At 41.4% G+C, this 19,844-nt stretch overlaps 1 protein-coding gene across 1 annotated transcript in view; it reads left to right on the top strand.

Annotated features, from left to right (window-relative positions):
• Nucleotides 1-6,588: 6,588 nt before the first annotated feature.
• gucy2f (guanylate cyclase 2F, retinal) overlaps nt 6,589-19,844 on the top strand; it is a gene marked incomplete at both ends in the record, with an annotated part of 26,517 nt that continues 13,261 nt past the window's right edge. The window contains 7 exons of the mRNA XM_080731739.1: nt 6,589-7,330; nt 14,227-14,528; nt 15,769-16,123; nt 16,487-16,571; nt 17,077-17,173; nt 18,467-18,568; nt 19,227-19,307. Coding sequence (XP_080587865.1) covers nt 6,589-7,330; nt 14,227-14,528; nt 15,769-16,123; nt 16,487-16,571; nt 17,077-17,173; nt 18,467-18,568; nt 19,227-19,307 — 1,764 coding nt within the window. The remainder of the gene's footprint in view (nt 7,331-14,226; nt 14,529-15,768; nt 16,124-16,486; nt 16,572-17,076; nt 17,174-18,466; nt 18,569-19,226; nt 19,308-19,844) is intronic.

Below are 19,844 nucleotides of genomic sequence, written 5' to 3'. Positions count from 1 at the left end.
TCCTGGTGTGGCTTGGCTTTCCCTCCGCCGCAACCCACTCCTTCTGGAGAAGCATATGCACGTCTGGGCATGCACACAATACGCACTCTAGTGGAGAGGCCGCAAAAAAGCCACATGAAATAAAAAAATAAAATAAAAAAAGAGAAAAACACAGTATTATGCAACAAAGGCGGCGGTTTTACTCATTTGATGGTTTTCATTTTATGGGGAAACTTGTTAAAATAAAACACAAGCACAAAGCTAGTCTGCTAGATATAGACCCGAGTAGCATAGGAGTAGGACAGTGGTTCCCAAACTTTTTCATGTTGAGGACTCCCACATTGACAGTTGACACTATAGCCTGCGGACCCCCACTTGAAAAGATATGCCAGGGACCACCATAAGAGAAGATTTTTACAGCTCTAGCAGTGATTTTCAACCATTTTAAGTTCAGGGACCCCCGGGCCCAGCTTGACATGCATTGGGCTACGGACCCCCATTTAATGGCATCTCTGGGACTCCAATTTGTATTTTATTTATATTGTACTATCAATGTTCATTTAACTCTTAACACGTACATTTGGTTCCATTTGTACACTCTGAGTTACAGGCCCATAAGGGTCCATTTGGTTCCTATAACTATCATTTAGCTGGGGACCCCCTGGAACTCCCTCAAGGACCCCCCGGTGGTCCCCGACCCCACTTTGAGAACCAATGGCATAGGAGTTGGGAGATTCCCACTACTGGGAAACAATGTTGCCAATGAATTATCAGTTGTATGTAGCCAAGATGGACACGGCCTTCTTTCAAGAATGCTATCCACAACTTTTCAACATCCCATCGTGCATTGCGCAGATGGCGAGCGGCATTTCCGGCGCGGCAGCCAAGTGTGATCTACAAGCTCACAACGGTTGCATCTGCGACACGACGTGAGCTTGTATGTCTGCTGTTAACCGGAAGTGTCCTGCAGATAATGCTACAGTAAAGTCTTGCGGAAAAAGGTGGATAAAAATGACAGTTTTAGTTTGAAACTAGAAGCAGTGCTCTTCCGAGCACATGTCTCTGCCAGGTGAATGGACCATAATGGAAACAAGGACCTTGGGGCTTTTTGTGTTGTCCTTTTATGATAACCTTTGACTGTATTACAGTACCTGTATTGTTAACAATCAAACTATGGAAATGAAGTTCTCCATGTAATCACATTTATTTTGATATTGGATTGGTTGATTGATTGATTGATTGATTGATTGAATAGATTGAATTGATTGAATCAATCAGTCAACCAACCCAATATCAAGCTAAATGTGATTACATGGAGAACTTAATTTCCATAGTTTGATAGGCCTATACACACACAAACCATGTCAACATTGTCCGGGCTGATAATGTATCAAGTCCCTAAGGAGATGAGCTAGAGGAGAATGAGGTCAATGAGGAGTTCTGTTTAACATCTGTTGCTTTGCTACACTCTAAAATGTGGGGTTCGTCTGGATTGCTGAGGGTCTCATGAAGGCCTGTCCACAGTCTCTCCGAAACCGAACTTTTAGTCGGAAAGGTCCGGTTCGACTACAAAATGATGTCACTTACAACTTCTGAAAAGCCTTACACCGCCGAATTAGAATTCGGAAATCTGCACGTCAGAAAGTCGTACTCTCTGAAGAAGAGTTTGGTTTCGGAGAGACTATGGACAGGACTTAAGCACTGTTGGACTTATGACCTGACACGAAGAGGAAGTAATTTTATGAAAGTTTTGTTTTATTTATTATGTCCCTTCATGGCTGCAGTGGGAAGGACCTGTAAAGGTTCCTTCCTTGCAGGCCCTTTTCTTCATAAGCCTACAGGGAGTAATGTGGGCCCCGCTTCCCATCTGGGGGTGTCTGCTCCACTGACATGGCCATTGTTTTCTTTAAATAATGTGGCAACCTACCACCTACACACTCGCGCGCGTGCTTACACAAAATACACACACACACACACACACACACACACACACACACACACACACGTACACATGCACGCGCGCACACACAAACAAAACATACATACAGCACGGCAGATTCAAACACACTCGCAGCTGTTACGTTGTTTAGTCCTAATTTTGTGTTTGTATGTGTCTCCTCTCCAAAGCTGTCATGTGGGGGTCATCTCCTTCAAATTGCTGGCCAGGCCACATACTCTCACCAGCTGTGTCATGACCATACACACCCAGTGTCACCCAAACTGCATGCACAAATCCCAGACTGGGGTTCATCATCTGTCCACACAGGCTAATCATTTCATCTGAGCCAGCTCCTAAACCTCAAGCCTGTCTTTATTTTCGAAAAACAAACAAGATCAAGTGAAAGGACTATCTCCTGCATGTATGAAGAGAACCTGGGAACGTTGATGATCAAAGCTCTGTCTGCTGTTTGGGCGGAGATAAGATAAGAGTTCAGACAGCTAGCATGCTGTGCAGAAAGTTGAGTTTGTGTGTGAGTGGGAGCTGGAGGAGGGGGGGCTACAAAGCCAAGAGGATATACTTCTTTTGAGACATTTTGTTTATTGATATACTTTTCATTTCCAAAGAAAACATTTTTTTCCCCTGTTTTCTGTTCATGTTACTCTTATGTTCTTACAGTATTACTCTCATGGATCTTATAATTCTGTTTTATTTTAACTATTGCATTTTTTATTCTATTAATCAAAGTCCTCTTATAATATGTTTATATTATCTAAATGCTCTTAGAACATTTTATTGCCTTAATTGCTGTTGTGTTATACAAATAATCTTGCTGCCTAACTTTGCCTTGCCTTGCTTTACTCTGAAACACATCACTATTGAAGCTTTGTGATTAAGTGCTAAACAGCTCTGTATTCTGATAGTAATCTTTGCTTTTGAATGTTTGTTCAATAACAGGGGTCTGTCCCATCTCTCCAGCACTAAACAGAAAATACATTTTCAGGTCGGGATACTAACTTCATCCAATCGGGAGAGAGATCTCATGCAGCGTACAGGATACATAACATTGAAGCTGATATATGGGTACTCTCTCCTGATTGGATGAAATTGGTAACCCATCTAAACATGTACTTGTGTTTAATAAAGAGCTGGAGAAACAGTAAGGCTGATCTATTATTTGGATCTATGCACGCTTGTAGTGCAAAAAAGTACCCAACAGATGGCGACAGAGTTATACAAGAGCTATGACAAGTTGATTTGACAGAATGTAATACTAACTAACTAGCTGGTATTAAATCCACCTCAGGTTGCAAGTCACCAGTTTTGTGTGCTTCCATTGTCTGTCAGATGTATTTATGCATCATTGGCTAGAGATCCTTGACATCATATACAGTAGGCCTGATTCTAGCACATGTTAAGGATCTGCTTTAACTTCTGGTCTGCACCAAAATGGATGAAAGGGAGTCCAGCCTCTATACTTGACCCTTTCAGGGACTTCTTACAGCATGACAATTACCATGCAGGATGGATGGACAACTGAAGCTAGAAATTTGCAATTGAAAATTGCAAGTGTGGTCACCATGAGACGAGTCACACTTGCAAATCTCTGCATCTGTCAGTCCATGTCCCTATCAGAGCGTTGCTAACCATTCCGTCCCGGTCCCTTTTATGCCCATACTGTATTATGGAGCTCCATGATGTCATAAATATTATTAAGCTCATATCTTGGAATGCCCATATATGTGGCCTATGATGTCAGACATTTATGATGTCAGTCATCTCCATATTTGGGAAAAGTTAAATTTTTAATTAAAGTCAATGGAGAAAATGTATTCACGAATAAATGTATATATAAATTAAACTATAAAACATATCTCATTGCAAAATGCAAGGCATCGATTCCCGATGAAGCCGGTCGATTTGACATATGACATGACATGTGACATTATGGCAAAACTGTGGGAGGAGTAGCGCGACAAAATAATGTTTATCTAGGAGGGTAAAGAAAGAAAGAAAGATGGATGGAATAAAGTTGGATAAGTACTATAGTTTAGTACACTACAATAGTATAAATGTATAGGTAATTTAGGCTATAGACATGAAATGGATGAGAATATATTCTACTATTACTACAGGTATGCTGATGTTAGACTGGATGCAGGGAGGACCCCTGGCCCCAATGGCCGCCCTGTAACCTGCAAGTGTACACGCAACCGCACACTTCCAGACTGCCCCCACCTTGAGCAAACCAATACAGACGTGTGCAAGATACAAACCTACATCAATCAGAGGGAGTATGTCGTGACAGTGCAGTAAGGGACCCATTGGTGTCCCTTCCAGTGGCGTCAGTCGGTTCAGAAAAAGCCCAAGGTATGGCAACATGACTGGTGTCTTGCACGCGCGAGCAACAGGCATGATACATTTATTTTAAGAAGTACATTTTATTTTTTCCCCCGTTTCTATGGTTTCTTGGGCTGGATATGGCAGCCTGGAATGGTTGTTCAAGTGCAGCTAAACTTGGCATGTTAGTAAACGTGTCACAATTAACATTAATGCATTGCACCTGTGCAGCTGACCTGCGGAACCTGGGAATATACCATTTTGTCAAGATGGGGAGAATAAAAGTGTGGAGAATATAATTATAGACCTAATACCTTGTTAAAGTGACCATTTTGTTACATTTTCCATTTGTAGTTATTTTACTGTAATTTAATAACAACATAATAACCAGCGCAGATAGACAAAGAGACATTCATGGATTTATATTTAAAAGTAATTATTATTTTCCCCCTGGACCCAGGGTATGGCAGCTGCATACCCCTGCCATACCCAATTGACGCCCCTGGTCCCTTCACACCAGGGGTGTTCTGCTGAGCCGTCATTTTTCTCCTCTATTCCTGGATGCTGTACAGTGGTATCAAGGTGTTACGTTTAAGAGGCTCATCAGCTTATGGGATGTGGGTCAACAAAGGTGGAATGGCGATAGCCTGCCCTGATGTCAGTGTGATAGTGTGATGTGAAGGCCTGCCTGCCTTTGTCAAACATTTAACAGACAGACACACACCTAAGTCTCTATTTACTGTCCTGTTTTCATATATTCTAATCCTATTGGTACTGACGGCTGCAAGGCCATAATAGTCAGAATCGAATGAGACAATGCTATGATTTGATCCTGTTAAGTAAATCAACTTATTCAGTCCCTTAAACTGACATCAATGTTCATTTTGGGGCACGACGTTGGTGTAGTGGTTAGTGCATTTGCCCCTCATGCGGAAGGTGAGTGGTTCAAACTCTCACTAAGCCGATGTCAGCAAGGGGGAGAAGACAACAGCTAGCCCCAAGGCCTCCCCTAAGTAACAAGAAATCTTGTGAAATAAAATGTCGTCAACCAATCATCAAGGATGATGATACACGAAAGAAGAAGAAGAATTTTTATTTTAGGTTGTAGAAGTTTTAGAGGGAGTGTTTTGGTGCTCATGCTGCAGTTTCCCGGGTGGTGTTGTCAAAAGAGCTGAAAAGACTGACGCACACGAATATGAAAAGCTCTTGAGGCTCCCTGGCTGGGATAACCCTTCGTTATCTCTAATTACTCCCTGTCCACCAAGGTGCAAATTCATTTAAACTGCGGGGCCTGTGCAGTTGGCATATTAGACCAATTAAGGCACGGTTCAGGTGTCTTCGTGCAACAAGGTGTCTCCATGGTAAAAAGCCTCGACTGATCTTAGATTGAGTTTGCATTTGTCTGTGTCGTTTTTATCATGTTATCATCAGTTCATTTTAATATCTGATGATTCGTGCTGCGAGTGTGGTGGGAAAGGGCTTCACTTCTTCCTTACAGCAAGGTTTTGTTTCTCTCCAACCCCAGCCTATGCCTATGTTGTCAATCCTCTTACATTGTGCCTTACAGAATATGGATTAGGTTAATGAGTAACGCCTACAATCGACATGCTCTCAGGTCACTTTGAAGGGATTGAATGGGCCTAGAGCCCATCCAGACCTGCTTTCTTATTAATTAATTAATATATTTCTTTAAATCAAATATTGTTTTCTAAATATCTTTAGTTAATTTTCCATTTCCAATATTTGGATCGGTTAAATCAACACTGTGGAGAAACAATCTTAATCGGGAAGTACTTTTTATTTTATTTCATTCCTGTAAGACGCACTAACTAGAGAAAGCTAATGTAAATTGACCGATAGGTCTGTCACGGTTCTGTTTCAACCTGGGAGATGCTGCCTGCGAGTGGAGTGGACCTGTTTGTGAACATAAGTAGCCTCCAGGGTGCTGAAGCGGTCTCTGAACGCAACACATCGAAGATTTGCCTGTCACTTAGCCTATCTCAACATCATGACTTGTGGTGACAATGAACCTTTTGAGTTGAGTTTAACTTCAGTGTGACTAGATGTTTGGAATGGTGAAGTGGGAATTGCTTGAGAAAGTTGGAGTGGGCAGTTGTAAGATTATCTTCCGAGCTCGAAGCTGTCCAAAGCGTGCCAGACATGGTAAGATTACACTTTTAGTTCATATTAAATATTACACCTTTTTGAATTATTTGGACACTTATAATAATACATTATGTTGACCTGTTTTGCAGGTGTCTTTGGACTCATCTGATCATGCTATAGTGAATTTAAAGATTCACTAAAAAGGATATTCTGGAAGGAGTAAAATGCAACATATTCCTCAAAACTTTAAAAGGGCGTTATGGGAGTTTTCCAACTATCCATGCATACCTGCGATTCGAAGGAATAACCTTGCAACATTTCCATTGCATAATTTTATGCTATGGATTTTTCTTGGAATTTTGACGTTTCCGTGTTGCGTCCGATGTATAATATTCAAAGTGGGTGTGCTTGGGCCCTGGAACTGCGACCCAATTTACTCCCGGGCCTTACCAAATGCAGCAGCCAAACTGGCAGTGAGCAGAATAAATGAGGACTTCAGTTTGAATCTGGGTCTGAAAATGGACTTTATCATCCTTCAGGAGCCATGCAGGACCTCAAAAGCTCTCACCACCTTTGTCTACTATGAGAAGTTGGCCGATGCTTTTGTGGGACCCACGAACCCGGGTTATTGTAACGCGGCCTCACTTCTGGCCAAGAACTGGAATAAGGCGATCTTTGCTTATGGCTGCATCAACTATGAACTGGACCGAATTGTTGGCTTCCCGACATTTGCCAGGACTTTGCCATCCCCCACAGACGTCCTATTCACTGTGTTGAAATTCTTCAGTTGGGCCAACGTTGGGGTGGTGTCTTCCAATGAGGATATATGGATGGATACTGCCAGTAACGTGGCCAGTGCTCTCAGGAACAGAGGACTTCCTGTTGGTATAGTAACTTCTATTGGGATAAACGACACTGAGATTGAGAGCGCGCTGAGAAGAATCCAGGATGCAGGCGAGATAAAGGGTGAGTCTGCACTAATTTAAAGGGACTACACCATGAATTTCACATTTTCAATTTTTTTTTCTTGTTTTTTGGTCTTCCCAGTCTCTCTTCCAGCCAAAAAAACAACACAAAAAAACAATTCATTAACTCTAAGCCTTGCCTTTCATTTCAGTGATTTTCTGAATGGGCGTGTCTGAACGGTACTCTTTTGAAATCGGCCCCATTCTATGTCACAGGGGGCTCATTTCCTATTGGGCCCCCTCGAGAAGGGGGTGGTACTTTTTGGGAGGCTATATTCTATTGAGAGTATATATTTGAGGTAGAACCATAAGGTAAAGTGGTGCTAAAATTGGAACGATACAGAGAAGATTACGATTGACTCTACATGGTTCTCATCGTGGTTCTCTAATATTCTCTGTATCGTTCCAATTTTAGCCCAAAGACAGCACCCTGTTGCCAAGTTGCCAACAAAGGGCATTTTGGTATTGCATCTGAAATGGCTTGGCATTAGAGACAGACAGAACATGAAATTTCAATATCTAAGTGGTTGTTCAGGCTAAAACCTGTATAAAACCGTATTATGGACCAATATTTATATAAAAAATATATTCTTAAAAGCATGGTGTGGCCCCTTTTCCTTCCTCTTAACTCTTTGGGAAATATAAAAACAAATGCTTGAGAACCTAGTCTACTTGCATCTGATATTCTATCAGTGGTAGGGTATCTCGCTACTGTCTTGTGAGCAATGGAAAATAAATAAACAGGCGGTCACCTGTCTTAGGTTAGGTTGTCTGTTTACATCTCATCACTCAGCTGGTTCATTACTCCCAACCTGCCACCTGAACGGGAGACAATTTGGTCCTGGAACACATTTTCACTTTGGTAGCACTCAGAACTTTTAATACTGGCAGGACAAAATCTGCAATTGCATTATCAACAGCCAGCCAGAGTTGGAGTTTTAAGTTCAGGCATTATTAGTTTAGAAAGAGTCAAGTATTGGTTCAGTGTGAGGATTAGTTACAGGGACTGCACTTAATTGGGGTGAAGCTACAAACCTGGAGCAGGCAGAATGGTAAATATGCGGTTTCATGAGTGGCAGAGCTTAAAAAGTCAAATGAAAGTTAAGCAGAGCTTCAAGGTTTGTAGAACTTCAAAGTATAAACCACTCTCAGAAATTAAAATTAGCTATTGATTAAGCAAAATAAGTACATTTAGACAGCAATTGCAAAACCATATTTTCACATTAAATCCAAACAGGGAAACCTATGGTTAACTTAACTGACTGGATGTCAAGGAAGGCTACTCCAGAAAACATTCTCCACATTATCCATTAACGTATGCTGGTTTGTTTATGCTTGGCAAGGCAGTATTCTTTCCCGAGATGTACCCATGAGACAGCCACCGTTTTATAATGATGAAAACAGCACGGCTGTTCAAAGTAAAGTGCCTTTCACACCAAGTACGATATAACTATAGTTGTGGTGTGGACTCTGCCATCCACTTAAGGTTAATGGTTTTTATAAACAATATATTTATAGTTATATAGTTATAGTTATTGTGCTTTGGTGTGAATGGCCCTCAAAAAGGAAAATCATTTACCGTAGGAATGAGCATTTAAAGAATCACTTCACCCATTTTCAACCGCATCATTGTTTAAATGGGTGAAGTTGTCCTTTAAAGCTGATAAAAGTAGTTTTCTGCTGACATAAGCAGAATATTTGAAAATTACTTATTTAAAGTTTTATTGCAACCGTTGGGTTGCAAGTTACTATGAAAACCTCCACCGGCTGTCCCTCCATCAGTCGCTAGTCAGTCCCTCCGTCTGTCTGTCATGTCACGTCACACTTTTGGCCCTACTCTTATCTCCGACACCGTTGCCCCTATCCATGCCAAACTCCTTGGCTGGCAAACCACAACCTCCGCCCCTGATTTCTCACTTTCCTCTTCTCTAGCGCCACCATGAGGTTGCTTTTTGCAGACAACATTAAAGGTATATTCAGTGATTGTATTTCATTCAAATAAAAATATAATTCGTACATTTTCCATTCATTCTACTTACTAGAATGTGTGCTGACCATATAAGGACTGCCACCATGGCCTGTGTTACGAGCATAGCTATATTCGGTTTTCAGAGGTGGCCAGCCAGTCCTCGACCAATCAGGGTAGAGTATGGCCGTAGTTATGTTATGATGTTTAGTTATGATGGTCAAAATAAAGGTTTTGAGAAACACAGTCGCTCTGAATTAAGAACTTCTGCTAAATGCCTAGATTGTAAACTACTGAACTCATAAAATGCCACAGTCTCGTAGTAAATCAGTATCATACATATCCTGAAGCTGGAGACGTAGGCCTACCGATATTCAGTGATTAGGTCTAATGATCAAATCAAAACGAGAACATTATAATGGTGTAAAAAACATTTCCACGCTGTAAGGCCAGTAAGGGACAAGATGACCCCCGGCCACTTTCATTATCACTGAATACACCTTTAATGGACATTTACAGGCCAATTTGTGTGTACATGGGACCCGACGGTCGCTTATCTCCCGATTAGGGAGTCTTACTGGTTTGATTACATTCAGACGGCTAACAATATGCTCCCTAAAAAAGATTAGTCTCTGTGACACTTCTAGGGGCCGTAGTCTGCCTATCTGTGTGAGAAGCTGTCAGTAGTTGCTCGTTGGTGCATGAACCCGCTGACCCGGGGCTAAAATGATTGACAGCAGCTCATCCGAACGAGAGGCACCCATGAGAGGACCACTGACAGAGCTACTCACAGATAACAGAATAGTTTTGGAGACAGACTGCGCCCCCTAGAAGTGTCAGACTAGATTTCTTTATAGGGAGCATTGTTGGCCGTCTGAAAATAATCAAAATTAAAATAAAATATAGCTGCAAGCAGCGATAAAGTGGCCAAGTCCGCATGAGGTGAGACTTGAACCGGTGACCATCGGCGTTAAAGACATAAAACACTGACTGGAACCTGTAAAATAACCTCTCTAAATTAAAATATCTGTGTGTGTGTGTGTGTGTGTGTGTGTGTGTGTGTGTGTGTGTGTGTGTGTGTGTGTGTGTGTGTGTGTGTGTGTGTGTGTGTGTCAATTTTAGGGGTGCCAGGTAGATTCTGTCTACCAGAGAAATATTCAGCGGTGGTCACACCGTCTCCTTAGCGTGACCATGTGTGTAGCTATGAGTGTCTGTAGCCTGGCCTGCAATACCGCTGGGTGACTGTTGAGCAGCCTTGAAATGTACTGTACATGCACGCATACACACAACCTTGAAATGCATGGACACCACTGCTCCTTTCACACTGGTGTGATTTTTATTTTACACTTCTCCATAATTAGATATTTACGAAATGTAAACACAAAAGTCAAATCAAATCAAAGTACCCAAGTTATGTTTGTAACCAATACGTTTCAAAGCAACCACAAACAAACAAGTCAATTGAGTTCAACCCACAGTTCAATGAATGAACACTTTTAGCCACAGGCATGTCAAGTTCCCACAGATTTTAGTTAACTCCTCAAGGTCTTAACTCTCAATATCTTTATTTTCCAACTTTTTCATTTGTTGTCTTCTTTGTTGAAGAGTTGGTCATCAGGTTGTAAACCTTCAAAACAGAAGGTTAACAACCTTGCCATTTTCAATAACGTAAGCATCTCTTTTAAATCACTCAAGTCTTCAAAACAATGTTTTCAAATAATTCAAGTAGTAAATGTCTTCAAATAAAGTGAAGTCTGAACCCAAACCAGCACACAGAAACAGTTCTCAAGGTGAAAACGCAATAAGCGTTGTTTTATTCAAGGGGGCGTTCCCCTAAAACATGAAATAAAGTTTTTCCCATTACGTTTAATTTCCAAACAATTTATTGTTTCACTGTAGTACTAGGCTCTGTCTAACAACCCAACTTATTGAAATCTGGGAGAACACTCCTTGCTGGCTGGTAGAATTGTTTGATTAATACTATGGTATATCATTATTATATATCATTACATCCTCAAAAGGTGGTCAGGGACCCCTAGGGTTCTCAGAGTTATGTGAGGTGGCCAAATATTAATAGTTAGTTTTTACAGTAACCAACCCTAGCAAGTAGCAACCCTATAGGGAACATTAGGCAATACATTAACACTTATTGAGGGTTTAAGAGATAATAATTCATGGATTATAATGAATAACATAAATCCATCATATTAATAGAAAAGATAATGTGTGAACAAATAAACATAACATAGTAATGTATTAATGTCACTGATGATAGTGCTGTCAAACAAGTCTCTGACAAGGTTTAATCTGCAACAGTTTTATATAATAGCCTACAGTAGGCTAAAATAGCCTGCTTGATCTCTCTCTTCTCAGTTAAGGATCCTTGACCTGTATTATTATTATATTGTATGAATATAATCTAGGATTTTGCCATTTCTAGCCAAAATGTTTTAAAACGTAGATATTTGAGTCACAACGCGCCGCGTTGTGAGCTTGCAGGTCTGCTATTTAGGTGCGTGCGCGACACCGTCGAGCTGCCAAGTATAAATCAGGCTTCAGCCTCCTCTCCTCAAGCAACAGTAAAAAGTTATGAAACAGTGTCAAATACTTTGTTTTAATCGCTAGCTGCACGCCCAGTATCGTTGTTATAGTTCATACGTGTGTGTAGTTAAAGCGTGGAAGCTTCTGCTTTGTTTAAATCAATTCCAAGAAGAACAAACGGGTGTGGAATGTGGATCATAATATCTTGCTTACGTATATAAATAACAAATGTCAGGGCCGCTGTCATTCAAATTCCCTGGCTTGGGCTTGGACTTGCCAGTCCATGTATGCCACGTACAGTACAGTAGGCTATGTACTTCGAATTTAGGAATTTAGGTTATAACATCTTGTTTGTCTTAGTGATAATGACAACTTGGCACAATACTTTAGTTTTCAACGTGTTCACTGTTCAAAGATTTGCCACCAACTGTGGTTACACCATAATGACTTCATGAGTCATGATGACAGATATTTATTATATCCCTTCCTCCTCAATTCCCCCCTGCCTTTTCAAACAACATTGATTCAGACAGAAAACAGAGGGTGGTCCAGGCTGAGATTTGTGCTCTACTAAGAGCAGTTTTCTAGTCATTATAAATTATAAATATGTTAATTATATTTGTGACTTATAGGCTAATGACTGAATTGTCTTTTTGTTAGAAATACATCAAAACAAAACCCCAGACAACTGACAGGCTGTTTATCAAAAGGTCTTGCATTTTCAGATCCTGACAATCCTCTGGGGTACAGAAAGTACCGTAAGCCTACTGTAGAATTACTGCTCTTCACAAGCTACATTCCGCATTCTGCCAATGGCAACTGGAGATGACGCACACTCAGGACCACATACTGTAGATCAGTGTTTCTCAACCACTGTGCCTGGGGACCTTTGGTGTGCCCCTGAGAAGGGTCAAGTTTGCCCCTTCTAACTGCTTGAAAGCCAGTATTGTATTTATCATTTTAAAAATGATTTAAACTAGTGAAAACAGCCGATCTACAAGCACACAACGCCTCGCGGTGCGAGCCGCAGGCCCAGTGAAGACGGACAGCGTGTTGCGGGTTCGAGTCCCGATCCCGATGTCTATCCCTATCAGTAAATGCATAAAAGCCAAAAACAAGATAGGCTATTAACATGGTCACCATTGTGAGCTCCTGTCAACCTGACCACTCAGTTATAGTCCATGGGCCATACGAGTTGTCGGTATCAAAAAGGTGGCAAAGGTTACCATGCATTTTTGAAAAGCTCTATATCTGTAGATTATATTTATGATAAACCTTTCTTAGACACAGCTAAATTGGTGTTATCAGCCGCTAGAGTTGGTGTCCCATTAACTTTACATTACAGGGAAAAAAAGCTTAAAATGTATCTGCTTTAAGTAGCATAAGAGGGGTCAAACTAGGGGGTTTTCATGATGCTTAATCCATTGCAAGCATCTGTTTTGCACGAATTTTCCTTCCTGGGGCTAAAACAGCCCCCACAAAAGTGTGAAAAGTCACTTTTCATCACTAAACCATAGTCTTGTCGGCCAGTTTTTAGCCCAAGGAATGTTTTTTTGTGCAAAACAGATGCTTTCAATGGATTCAGCATCATGAAAACCCCCTAGTTTGACCCCTCATATGCTACTTAAAGCAGATTCATATTTTGCTTTTTTCCCCTGTAATGTAAAGTTAATGGGACAACAAATCTAGCGGTTGATAACACCAATTTAGCTGTGTCTCAGAAAGGGTTATCATACCAAAACTCGTATGGCCCATGGACTATTAGGCTATGAGATGTGCCATACCATGTACTGATTTCTGAAGCCGAGAACCCCTTCCCCTGACTACAACATTTTGCTTAGAAAGAATTTCATCAAAAGTCCAGTTCTCATGCCAATATGTTCAAAACAAAACAACATAATGGCAAATAAACATTGATTTATATTCAATAACAGTTGTACTTATAAAGGCATTGATGTAATTTGGCTTTGCAATCTACAGATGAGCAGGTTCACAAAAAGTTTGTCAATGTTTTATCATTGACCATAACACTAAAATACATATTCCCAGTTTCTAGTTTTTTTCACATACCCTCTGCAGTACCCCTGCGTACCCCTAGGGGTAGGTGCCATGGCATTGGTCCGAAGGTTCATTAGTCAGAATTTGTTAAGAATACTATGCCTAACTCTAACCCTAACCTCAGTAACCCTAACTAAATTCGGACTAATGAACCTTCGGACTAATGAACCTTCGGACTTATGGGCAGTCCCCTAGGGGTACGTGTACCCCCATTTGAGAAACACTGCCATATATAGTATGCTGTCTCAGTGTCTCTTGAGTACAATAGCAGTATAATTCCATACACACAAACTTGACAACTCTCTACTGTGTTTTTTTTTCCTGTGTTGCAGTCATCATCATGTGCATGCACTCAGTCCTAATTGGAGGGGAGCAGCAGGCTAACTTTCTCCTTAAGGCCCAGGAAACGGGCCTGACTCAGGGGCAGTATGTGTTTGTGCCATACGATACTCTCCTTTACAGCCTGCCCTACACAAACACCTCCTACTTCCCCCTGCAGAACAACAGCAGGTTGCGGGAGGCCTATGATGCCGTGCTCACCATCACTGTTTCTTCAGAGCTCCAGTCCTTCACGGAGGCATTGAACATGGCCACGAGTTCAGAGGAGCTGCAATTTGCCATGGAGCCAGAGCAGGTAAATTGTTCATAGCGTTCATATCGCCAGCAGTTGCCGGGTCCCATAGACAAATAACGCACTTCTGGAAAATACCTGTCGCCCATGGTTCCCGCTGTTAAAATGCACCGTTATTCCCAGTTCCCCCCCCCCCCCCCACACACACACACACACACAGATTTATAGATATTAATTAATTAATTAATTAATTAATTGCCATCCAAGCATGTACAGAAAGTGTTAAGATTATGTTTTTATGTGACCACACCCACCTGTTCATTAAATATACCTGATTTTCAGGTGGGTGGTGACCATAGAGTATATATATATATATATATACTCTGGGTGTATATATACTCTCACCCATATATACTGTATATGGGTGGTGACCCAGCTGAAGTTAGCCACACCCACAGCTGTTGTTGTATGGTAAAAAGGGAAGGGGGTGATTTTATTGTGTCACTAAAGCGGTGTATTTCGATGGGGCCTTTTGACTGAGGCTTTCAGCTTTCAGGAAGAAACCAAAAATACAAATAAGACATATTTACTCTAATAGACCCCCCACACCTGGGGGGTCTATTAGAGTAATGTAAAAGGGGGTACACCATGAATTTAACTTTTCTTTTAATTTTCTGTTTATTTGGTCTCCCCGGTATGCCTTCTAAACCTCCATTTTTAATGTATTTTTTCTTAACACTCATTCTTTCAGCTTCATTTCTGAATGGGCTTTTCTGAACGGGCCTGTTCACAGTTCTTCCCATGAACATGAAAATTCAATATCTGTTTGGGCTTAAACCTCTATAAAAACGTAATATGGGCCATATTATGCATGGTGTAGCTCCTTTAGCTCCATATAGTCTGAGGCCTATAGGAGGATAAAATGGTAATTTCGTACAAATCAGTCTAAATTCTCTAAAAGCGCCAAATTTTACACAGATGTAGCCCAGGGCATGCTGCCATCAACATGGATCTGTCCCATTTAGCGCCACTATCAGGCCCTGGGCTCCATCTGTGCAAAACTTGCCGCTTTTAAGACTGATTCGCACAAAATGACAATTTTATCCCCCTAAGGCCCCAGACTAATGGACAGATATAAGCAGAAAAAGTACAAAACTATGGCACCACCTCTTTAATTGTTACCGTAGCATGTCCAAGTGACATTCAACACTTTAGAAAGTGCTCTTAAGAGCAGTATAAAATATACTATAGGCTATATCCTCAGTGGTGACATGTGCTTCTATGACCTCACCTTGTATTGCAGGTTAACCCACTGTTTGGGACCATTTACAACAGCCTCTACCTGATGGCCAGGTCCATCAGTAATACCAGGAGAGCTGGCATGCGGCTGACAGCCTCCAACCTGGCCTACTACACCAGGAACACCACCCTCAATGGCTTCAACCAGAGGATCACGGTTGACCCCGCGGGAGAAGGAAAGACCAGCTATGTCATCCTGGATTCGAACAGGATGGGGAGTCAGCTGTACAGCACCTACACAGTGGACTTAACAGCGGATGAACTTCGCTTCGCTGGAAGGTACATTCAGTTCCCAGGAGGTTCCGCACCAGCTGCTGACTCCAGCTGCTGGTTTGACCGCGGCAGAATCTGCAATGGAGGTAAAAGGCCTTTGTTTTGGTGTGTGTGTGTGTGTGTGTGTGTGTGTGTGTGTGTGTGTGTGTGTGTGTGTGTGTGTGTGTGTGTGTGTGTGTGTGTGTGTGTGTGTGTGTGTGTGCGTGCGTGCGTGCGTGCGTGCGTGCGTGCGTGCGTGCGTGCGTGCGTGCGTGCGCATATGTGTGAGTGCGTCTGTGCATGCACATGTGTGTGCGTTGCAGGCAGATGGTCACCGACTTGCACATTTGTGTTCAGACTGTCTTGCTATAGATGTCCAACAGACACGCACAATCCCTAATATGTGAATGTTCTGTTACTGATGAAGCAGATAAATCTTCCTCATATGTGTAATATCCATCATCCCCTAGGTGTGGAGGTCACCTATATCATCGTGATATTGGTTGTCGTCTTCATTCTTGCATTAGGAGGAATAGGTCTCAGTCTTTTTATAAGGTACGATATGTATAGCAATAGGTCTTGGTGTTCCTTTCCCTTACTGCATTTGTTCATTACCTAATTTTCGACTACTAACAACTGCAAATGTCCTACCTTTGGAGACAGAATATGAGAGCATATGGTACATTTAATCCTGCATTAATGAAAAGAAATGGATAATCAATGGAAAATTTAAATTGAAAGTTGGGTTCAGCAAATATAAATGTAGAAATACGTATCTTCACTCTGTGAAGGATATTGAGAATGGATGCTTTCACAAAGATTTGGATGTTCTGAACATATTTTACTAATATAATAAAATTGAATATAATAATATAATGAAATATAATGAAATGTTACTTTCATAAAAGAAATTGTTTCAAACTCATTGTTAGCATTAATATTTCTAATGAGTAGGCCCTACTACTCCTCCTGTACTATTGCAAGTCAACAAAGGGGAAAATTCATAATTATTGTCTAGATAATTATTTCTATCTCATCTGAACCCTAATCTGATTTGCAGGAGAAGAGTCCAGCACATGCAGATGGTCAAGGGGCCCAATCGGATTCTCCTGACTGTAGAAGATCTCACTTTTTTCGAACCACAGATCAGCAATAACGTAAGGCCCTTGTCCATCGTCTAGCAAACCAACACAAGTTTTAGCCTGGAACCAGACAAATCCACCAGCACAAAGAAATTGCCCTCGGTGTGAACATCATTGCTGCCTGAAGAAGATATATTCTCAAAAAGCGTTGCCGAGTAGTCTGTAAACCAATATAAGCCAAATGTTTCCTCTTTTGCCTATAAAAAGGTTGTAGTCACTGCTAAAAGGCACACTGGAGTGAGTGCAAGTGGTCTGCCTCTTTTTTAGTTTTTACTTGGATTTTTGCCTCCATGGGATGGGAACCCTGGTACTCTCCACTTTTTTGTGTGCATGGTTCTTTAGTATTCTAAAATTGTCTAACATATAATTGTGGATTTCAAATAATTTGGGGAATTGGGGAATTTTCTCACCTCACCTGTCTCACCTGTCCTCACCTGTAATTGAAAATTCAGGATTATTTATTTACCTCAGTCTTTACAAAGTGCTACATCAAACATATAATTTTCGGAATGTCTGAGTGAGTGTCTGAGTGTCTGTCACAGCGTTTCTCCTCGGTGGCTGGAGCAATTGATCTGAAATCGCATCAACATCAGCATATGAACACACCTGACATAACTGTGAAGGCCGTTTGTCACTTTCACAAATCGTATGCTGTATATTAGCATTTTTATGGTGTATCTATATCTATTCTGCATCTAGCATGAGGCACATCTATTCTGCATCTAGCATGAGGCAACATGTTTAACCAGCTCTGTGTGTGTGTGTGTGTGTGTGTGTGTGTGTGTGTGTGTGTGTGTGTGTGTGTGTGTGTGTGTGTGTGTGTGTGTGTGTGTGTGTGTGTGTGTGTGTGCAGGCAGGCAGGCGGGTGTGTGTGCAGGCGGGTGGGCGGGTGGGCGGGCGGGCGGGCTGGGGGGGGGACACAGTATCTCTGTAGCCATTAAACGAAACGGGTTTCTTACATTGATGCTCCTACATCATGCAAGCACCAGTTAAAGTTACTTTCCATCCCTCATATACTGTATGCACAGTGCACATCCCATAACCCACACTCTGCACATCATTTTGGAGCTCATATCTTTGAACGGGTAAGGGCTAGTGTTTAATAATTCTTGTAAATAGAATAAGTCCCTATAACAAAGCCAGTGATCGGGCAGCAGTGTTGCCCCATAGGCAGCAGCATACTGAATTGATTTCAAACAGACAGTTCTAATGTGAGTAATTCCATTTGTGAGTATCTTATCAACACTTACTGTATTGTATGAACTAAAGCTTCATGATTTAATTGTCTTTGTCTCTGTTGTCCCACAGATTTTTTCAGAGTCTAAGAGTGCAATCGAGGAGAAAAGCGTAAAGTCTGGAGACGGCACTCATTCAGAAACAAAAGAAACAAAAAACATAGCCGTGTATGAGGTAAGTCACATTCAATTTACACCTGACACAGCTGACACAGTGAATGTCCAATTGTAACTCTGTATGTACAAATGATTACTATCAGAGCTAAATTATCTATCTTGGCTTACCAATACCAGGGGCGTCACAAGGGGGAAAAAGTGGGTTAATAGGGTCCAAGGTGGAGGGGCCTTAATTATTTTATACTTTAGCTATTGAAAAATAGCACATATACAAGCTCCCAGCAAGCTTGTAGATCTGCTATTTTTGAAAAGTCGTGAACATGTGTGCAAAGATTTGAATTTATGTATTTTTAAGCCAACATTTGTAACTCGAATTTTGCTTCTGGTGGGTCCCTGGATCTAAATATTTTGAGATGGGGGTCTGTGGCCAAATGCATATAATTTTGGGGGTCCTTCACATGGAAAAGTTTGAGCACCACTGAAACATAGGTTTTTCGAAAAACCTTAGAAGGATTTGAAATATTCAGAGACTTGCACAAAATGTCACGATTTAAAAGAAAATAGCAGATCTACAAGCTCACAGCACAGCGTGGCACTTTGTTCCGCGCTGTGAGCTTGTATATCTGCTATTTTTCAATAGTTAAAGTACCAGGGCCCAGAACTTTGTGCGACACCCCTGTCTATATGTGTTCCTAACTGTTGTGTTGACCTCCCAGGGTGACTGGGTGTGGCTAAAGAGGTTTAAGGAGGGGGAATTCAAGGAAGTGAAACAGAGCACTGCCAGGATTTTTACAAAGGTAAAGCGTTTGAGCTTATTTCAGAACTGTGTTCTTGTTCCAAATGACATTGACTTGTAGAGGAATTCAATACCGCCCAAAGTCAAGGTCAGAGGCAAGAACATTCATACTATAAATAGAAAAAGATTGCCATCATTCTATTGCCTTCATTCTAGCTCCGATTTGAATGAAAGTTTATACAGAGGCTTTAGTACCGACATAGTGTTTCAGCATTCTGCATCCAAAGTCAAGGTCAAAGGCAGAGATGGGCACAAAATACAAATTAAAAATACTATGTGAAATACTTACCACGATACTGTCACCAGTATAGTATATTGGTGACAGCTGTGTACCTGTAAGTAAGCCTTGCCGAGCCATGAGGCCCATATGACTCGGCCGAGCCATGAGGCTCATAGGGCAGGAGCCTATCTCCTGTTTCTGTAGCGTGAGGTAGCTTGATGTACAAGTACACCCCCTGGACATGACGCTAGTATGTCGCAGGGACTTACCCCCAATCCAACTCTTGATGAGTCCCAAGCAGGGAGGCACTGGGTCCCA

Source organism: Nannobrachium achirus (genome assembly GCF_963921795.1).
Source record: "Nannobrachium achirus genome assembly, chromosome: 8".
Lineage (NCBI taxonomy): Eukaryota > Metazoa > Chordata > Actinopteri > Myctophiformes > Myctophidae > Nannobrachium > Nannobrachium achirus.
This window is presented reverse-complemented; position numbering and strand designations above follow the sequence as displayed.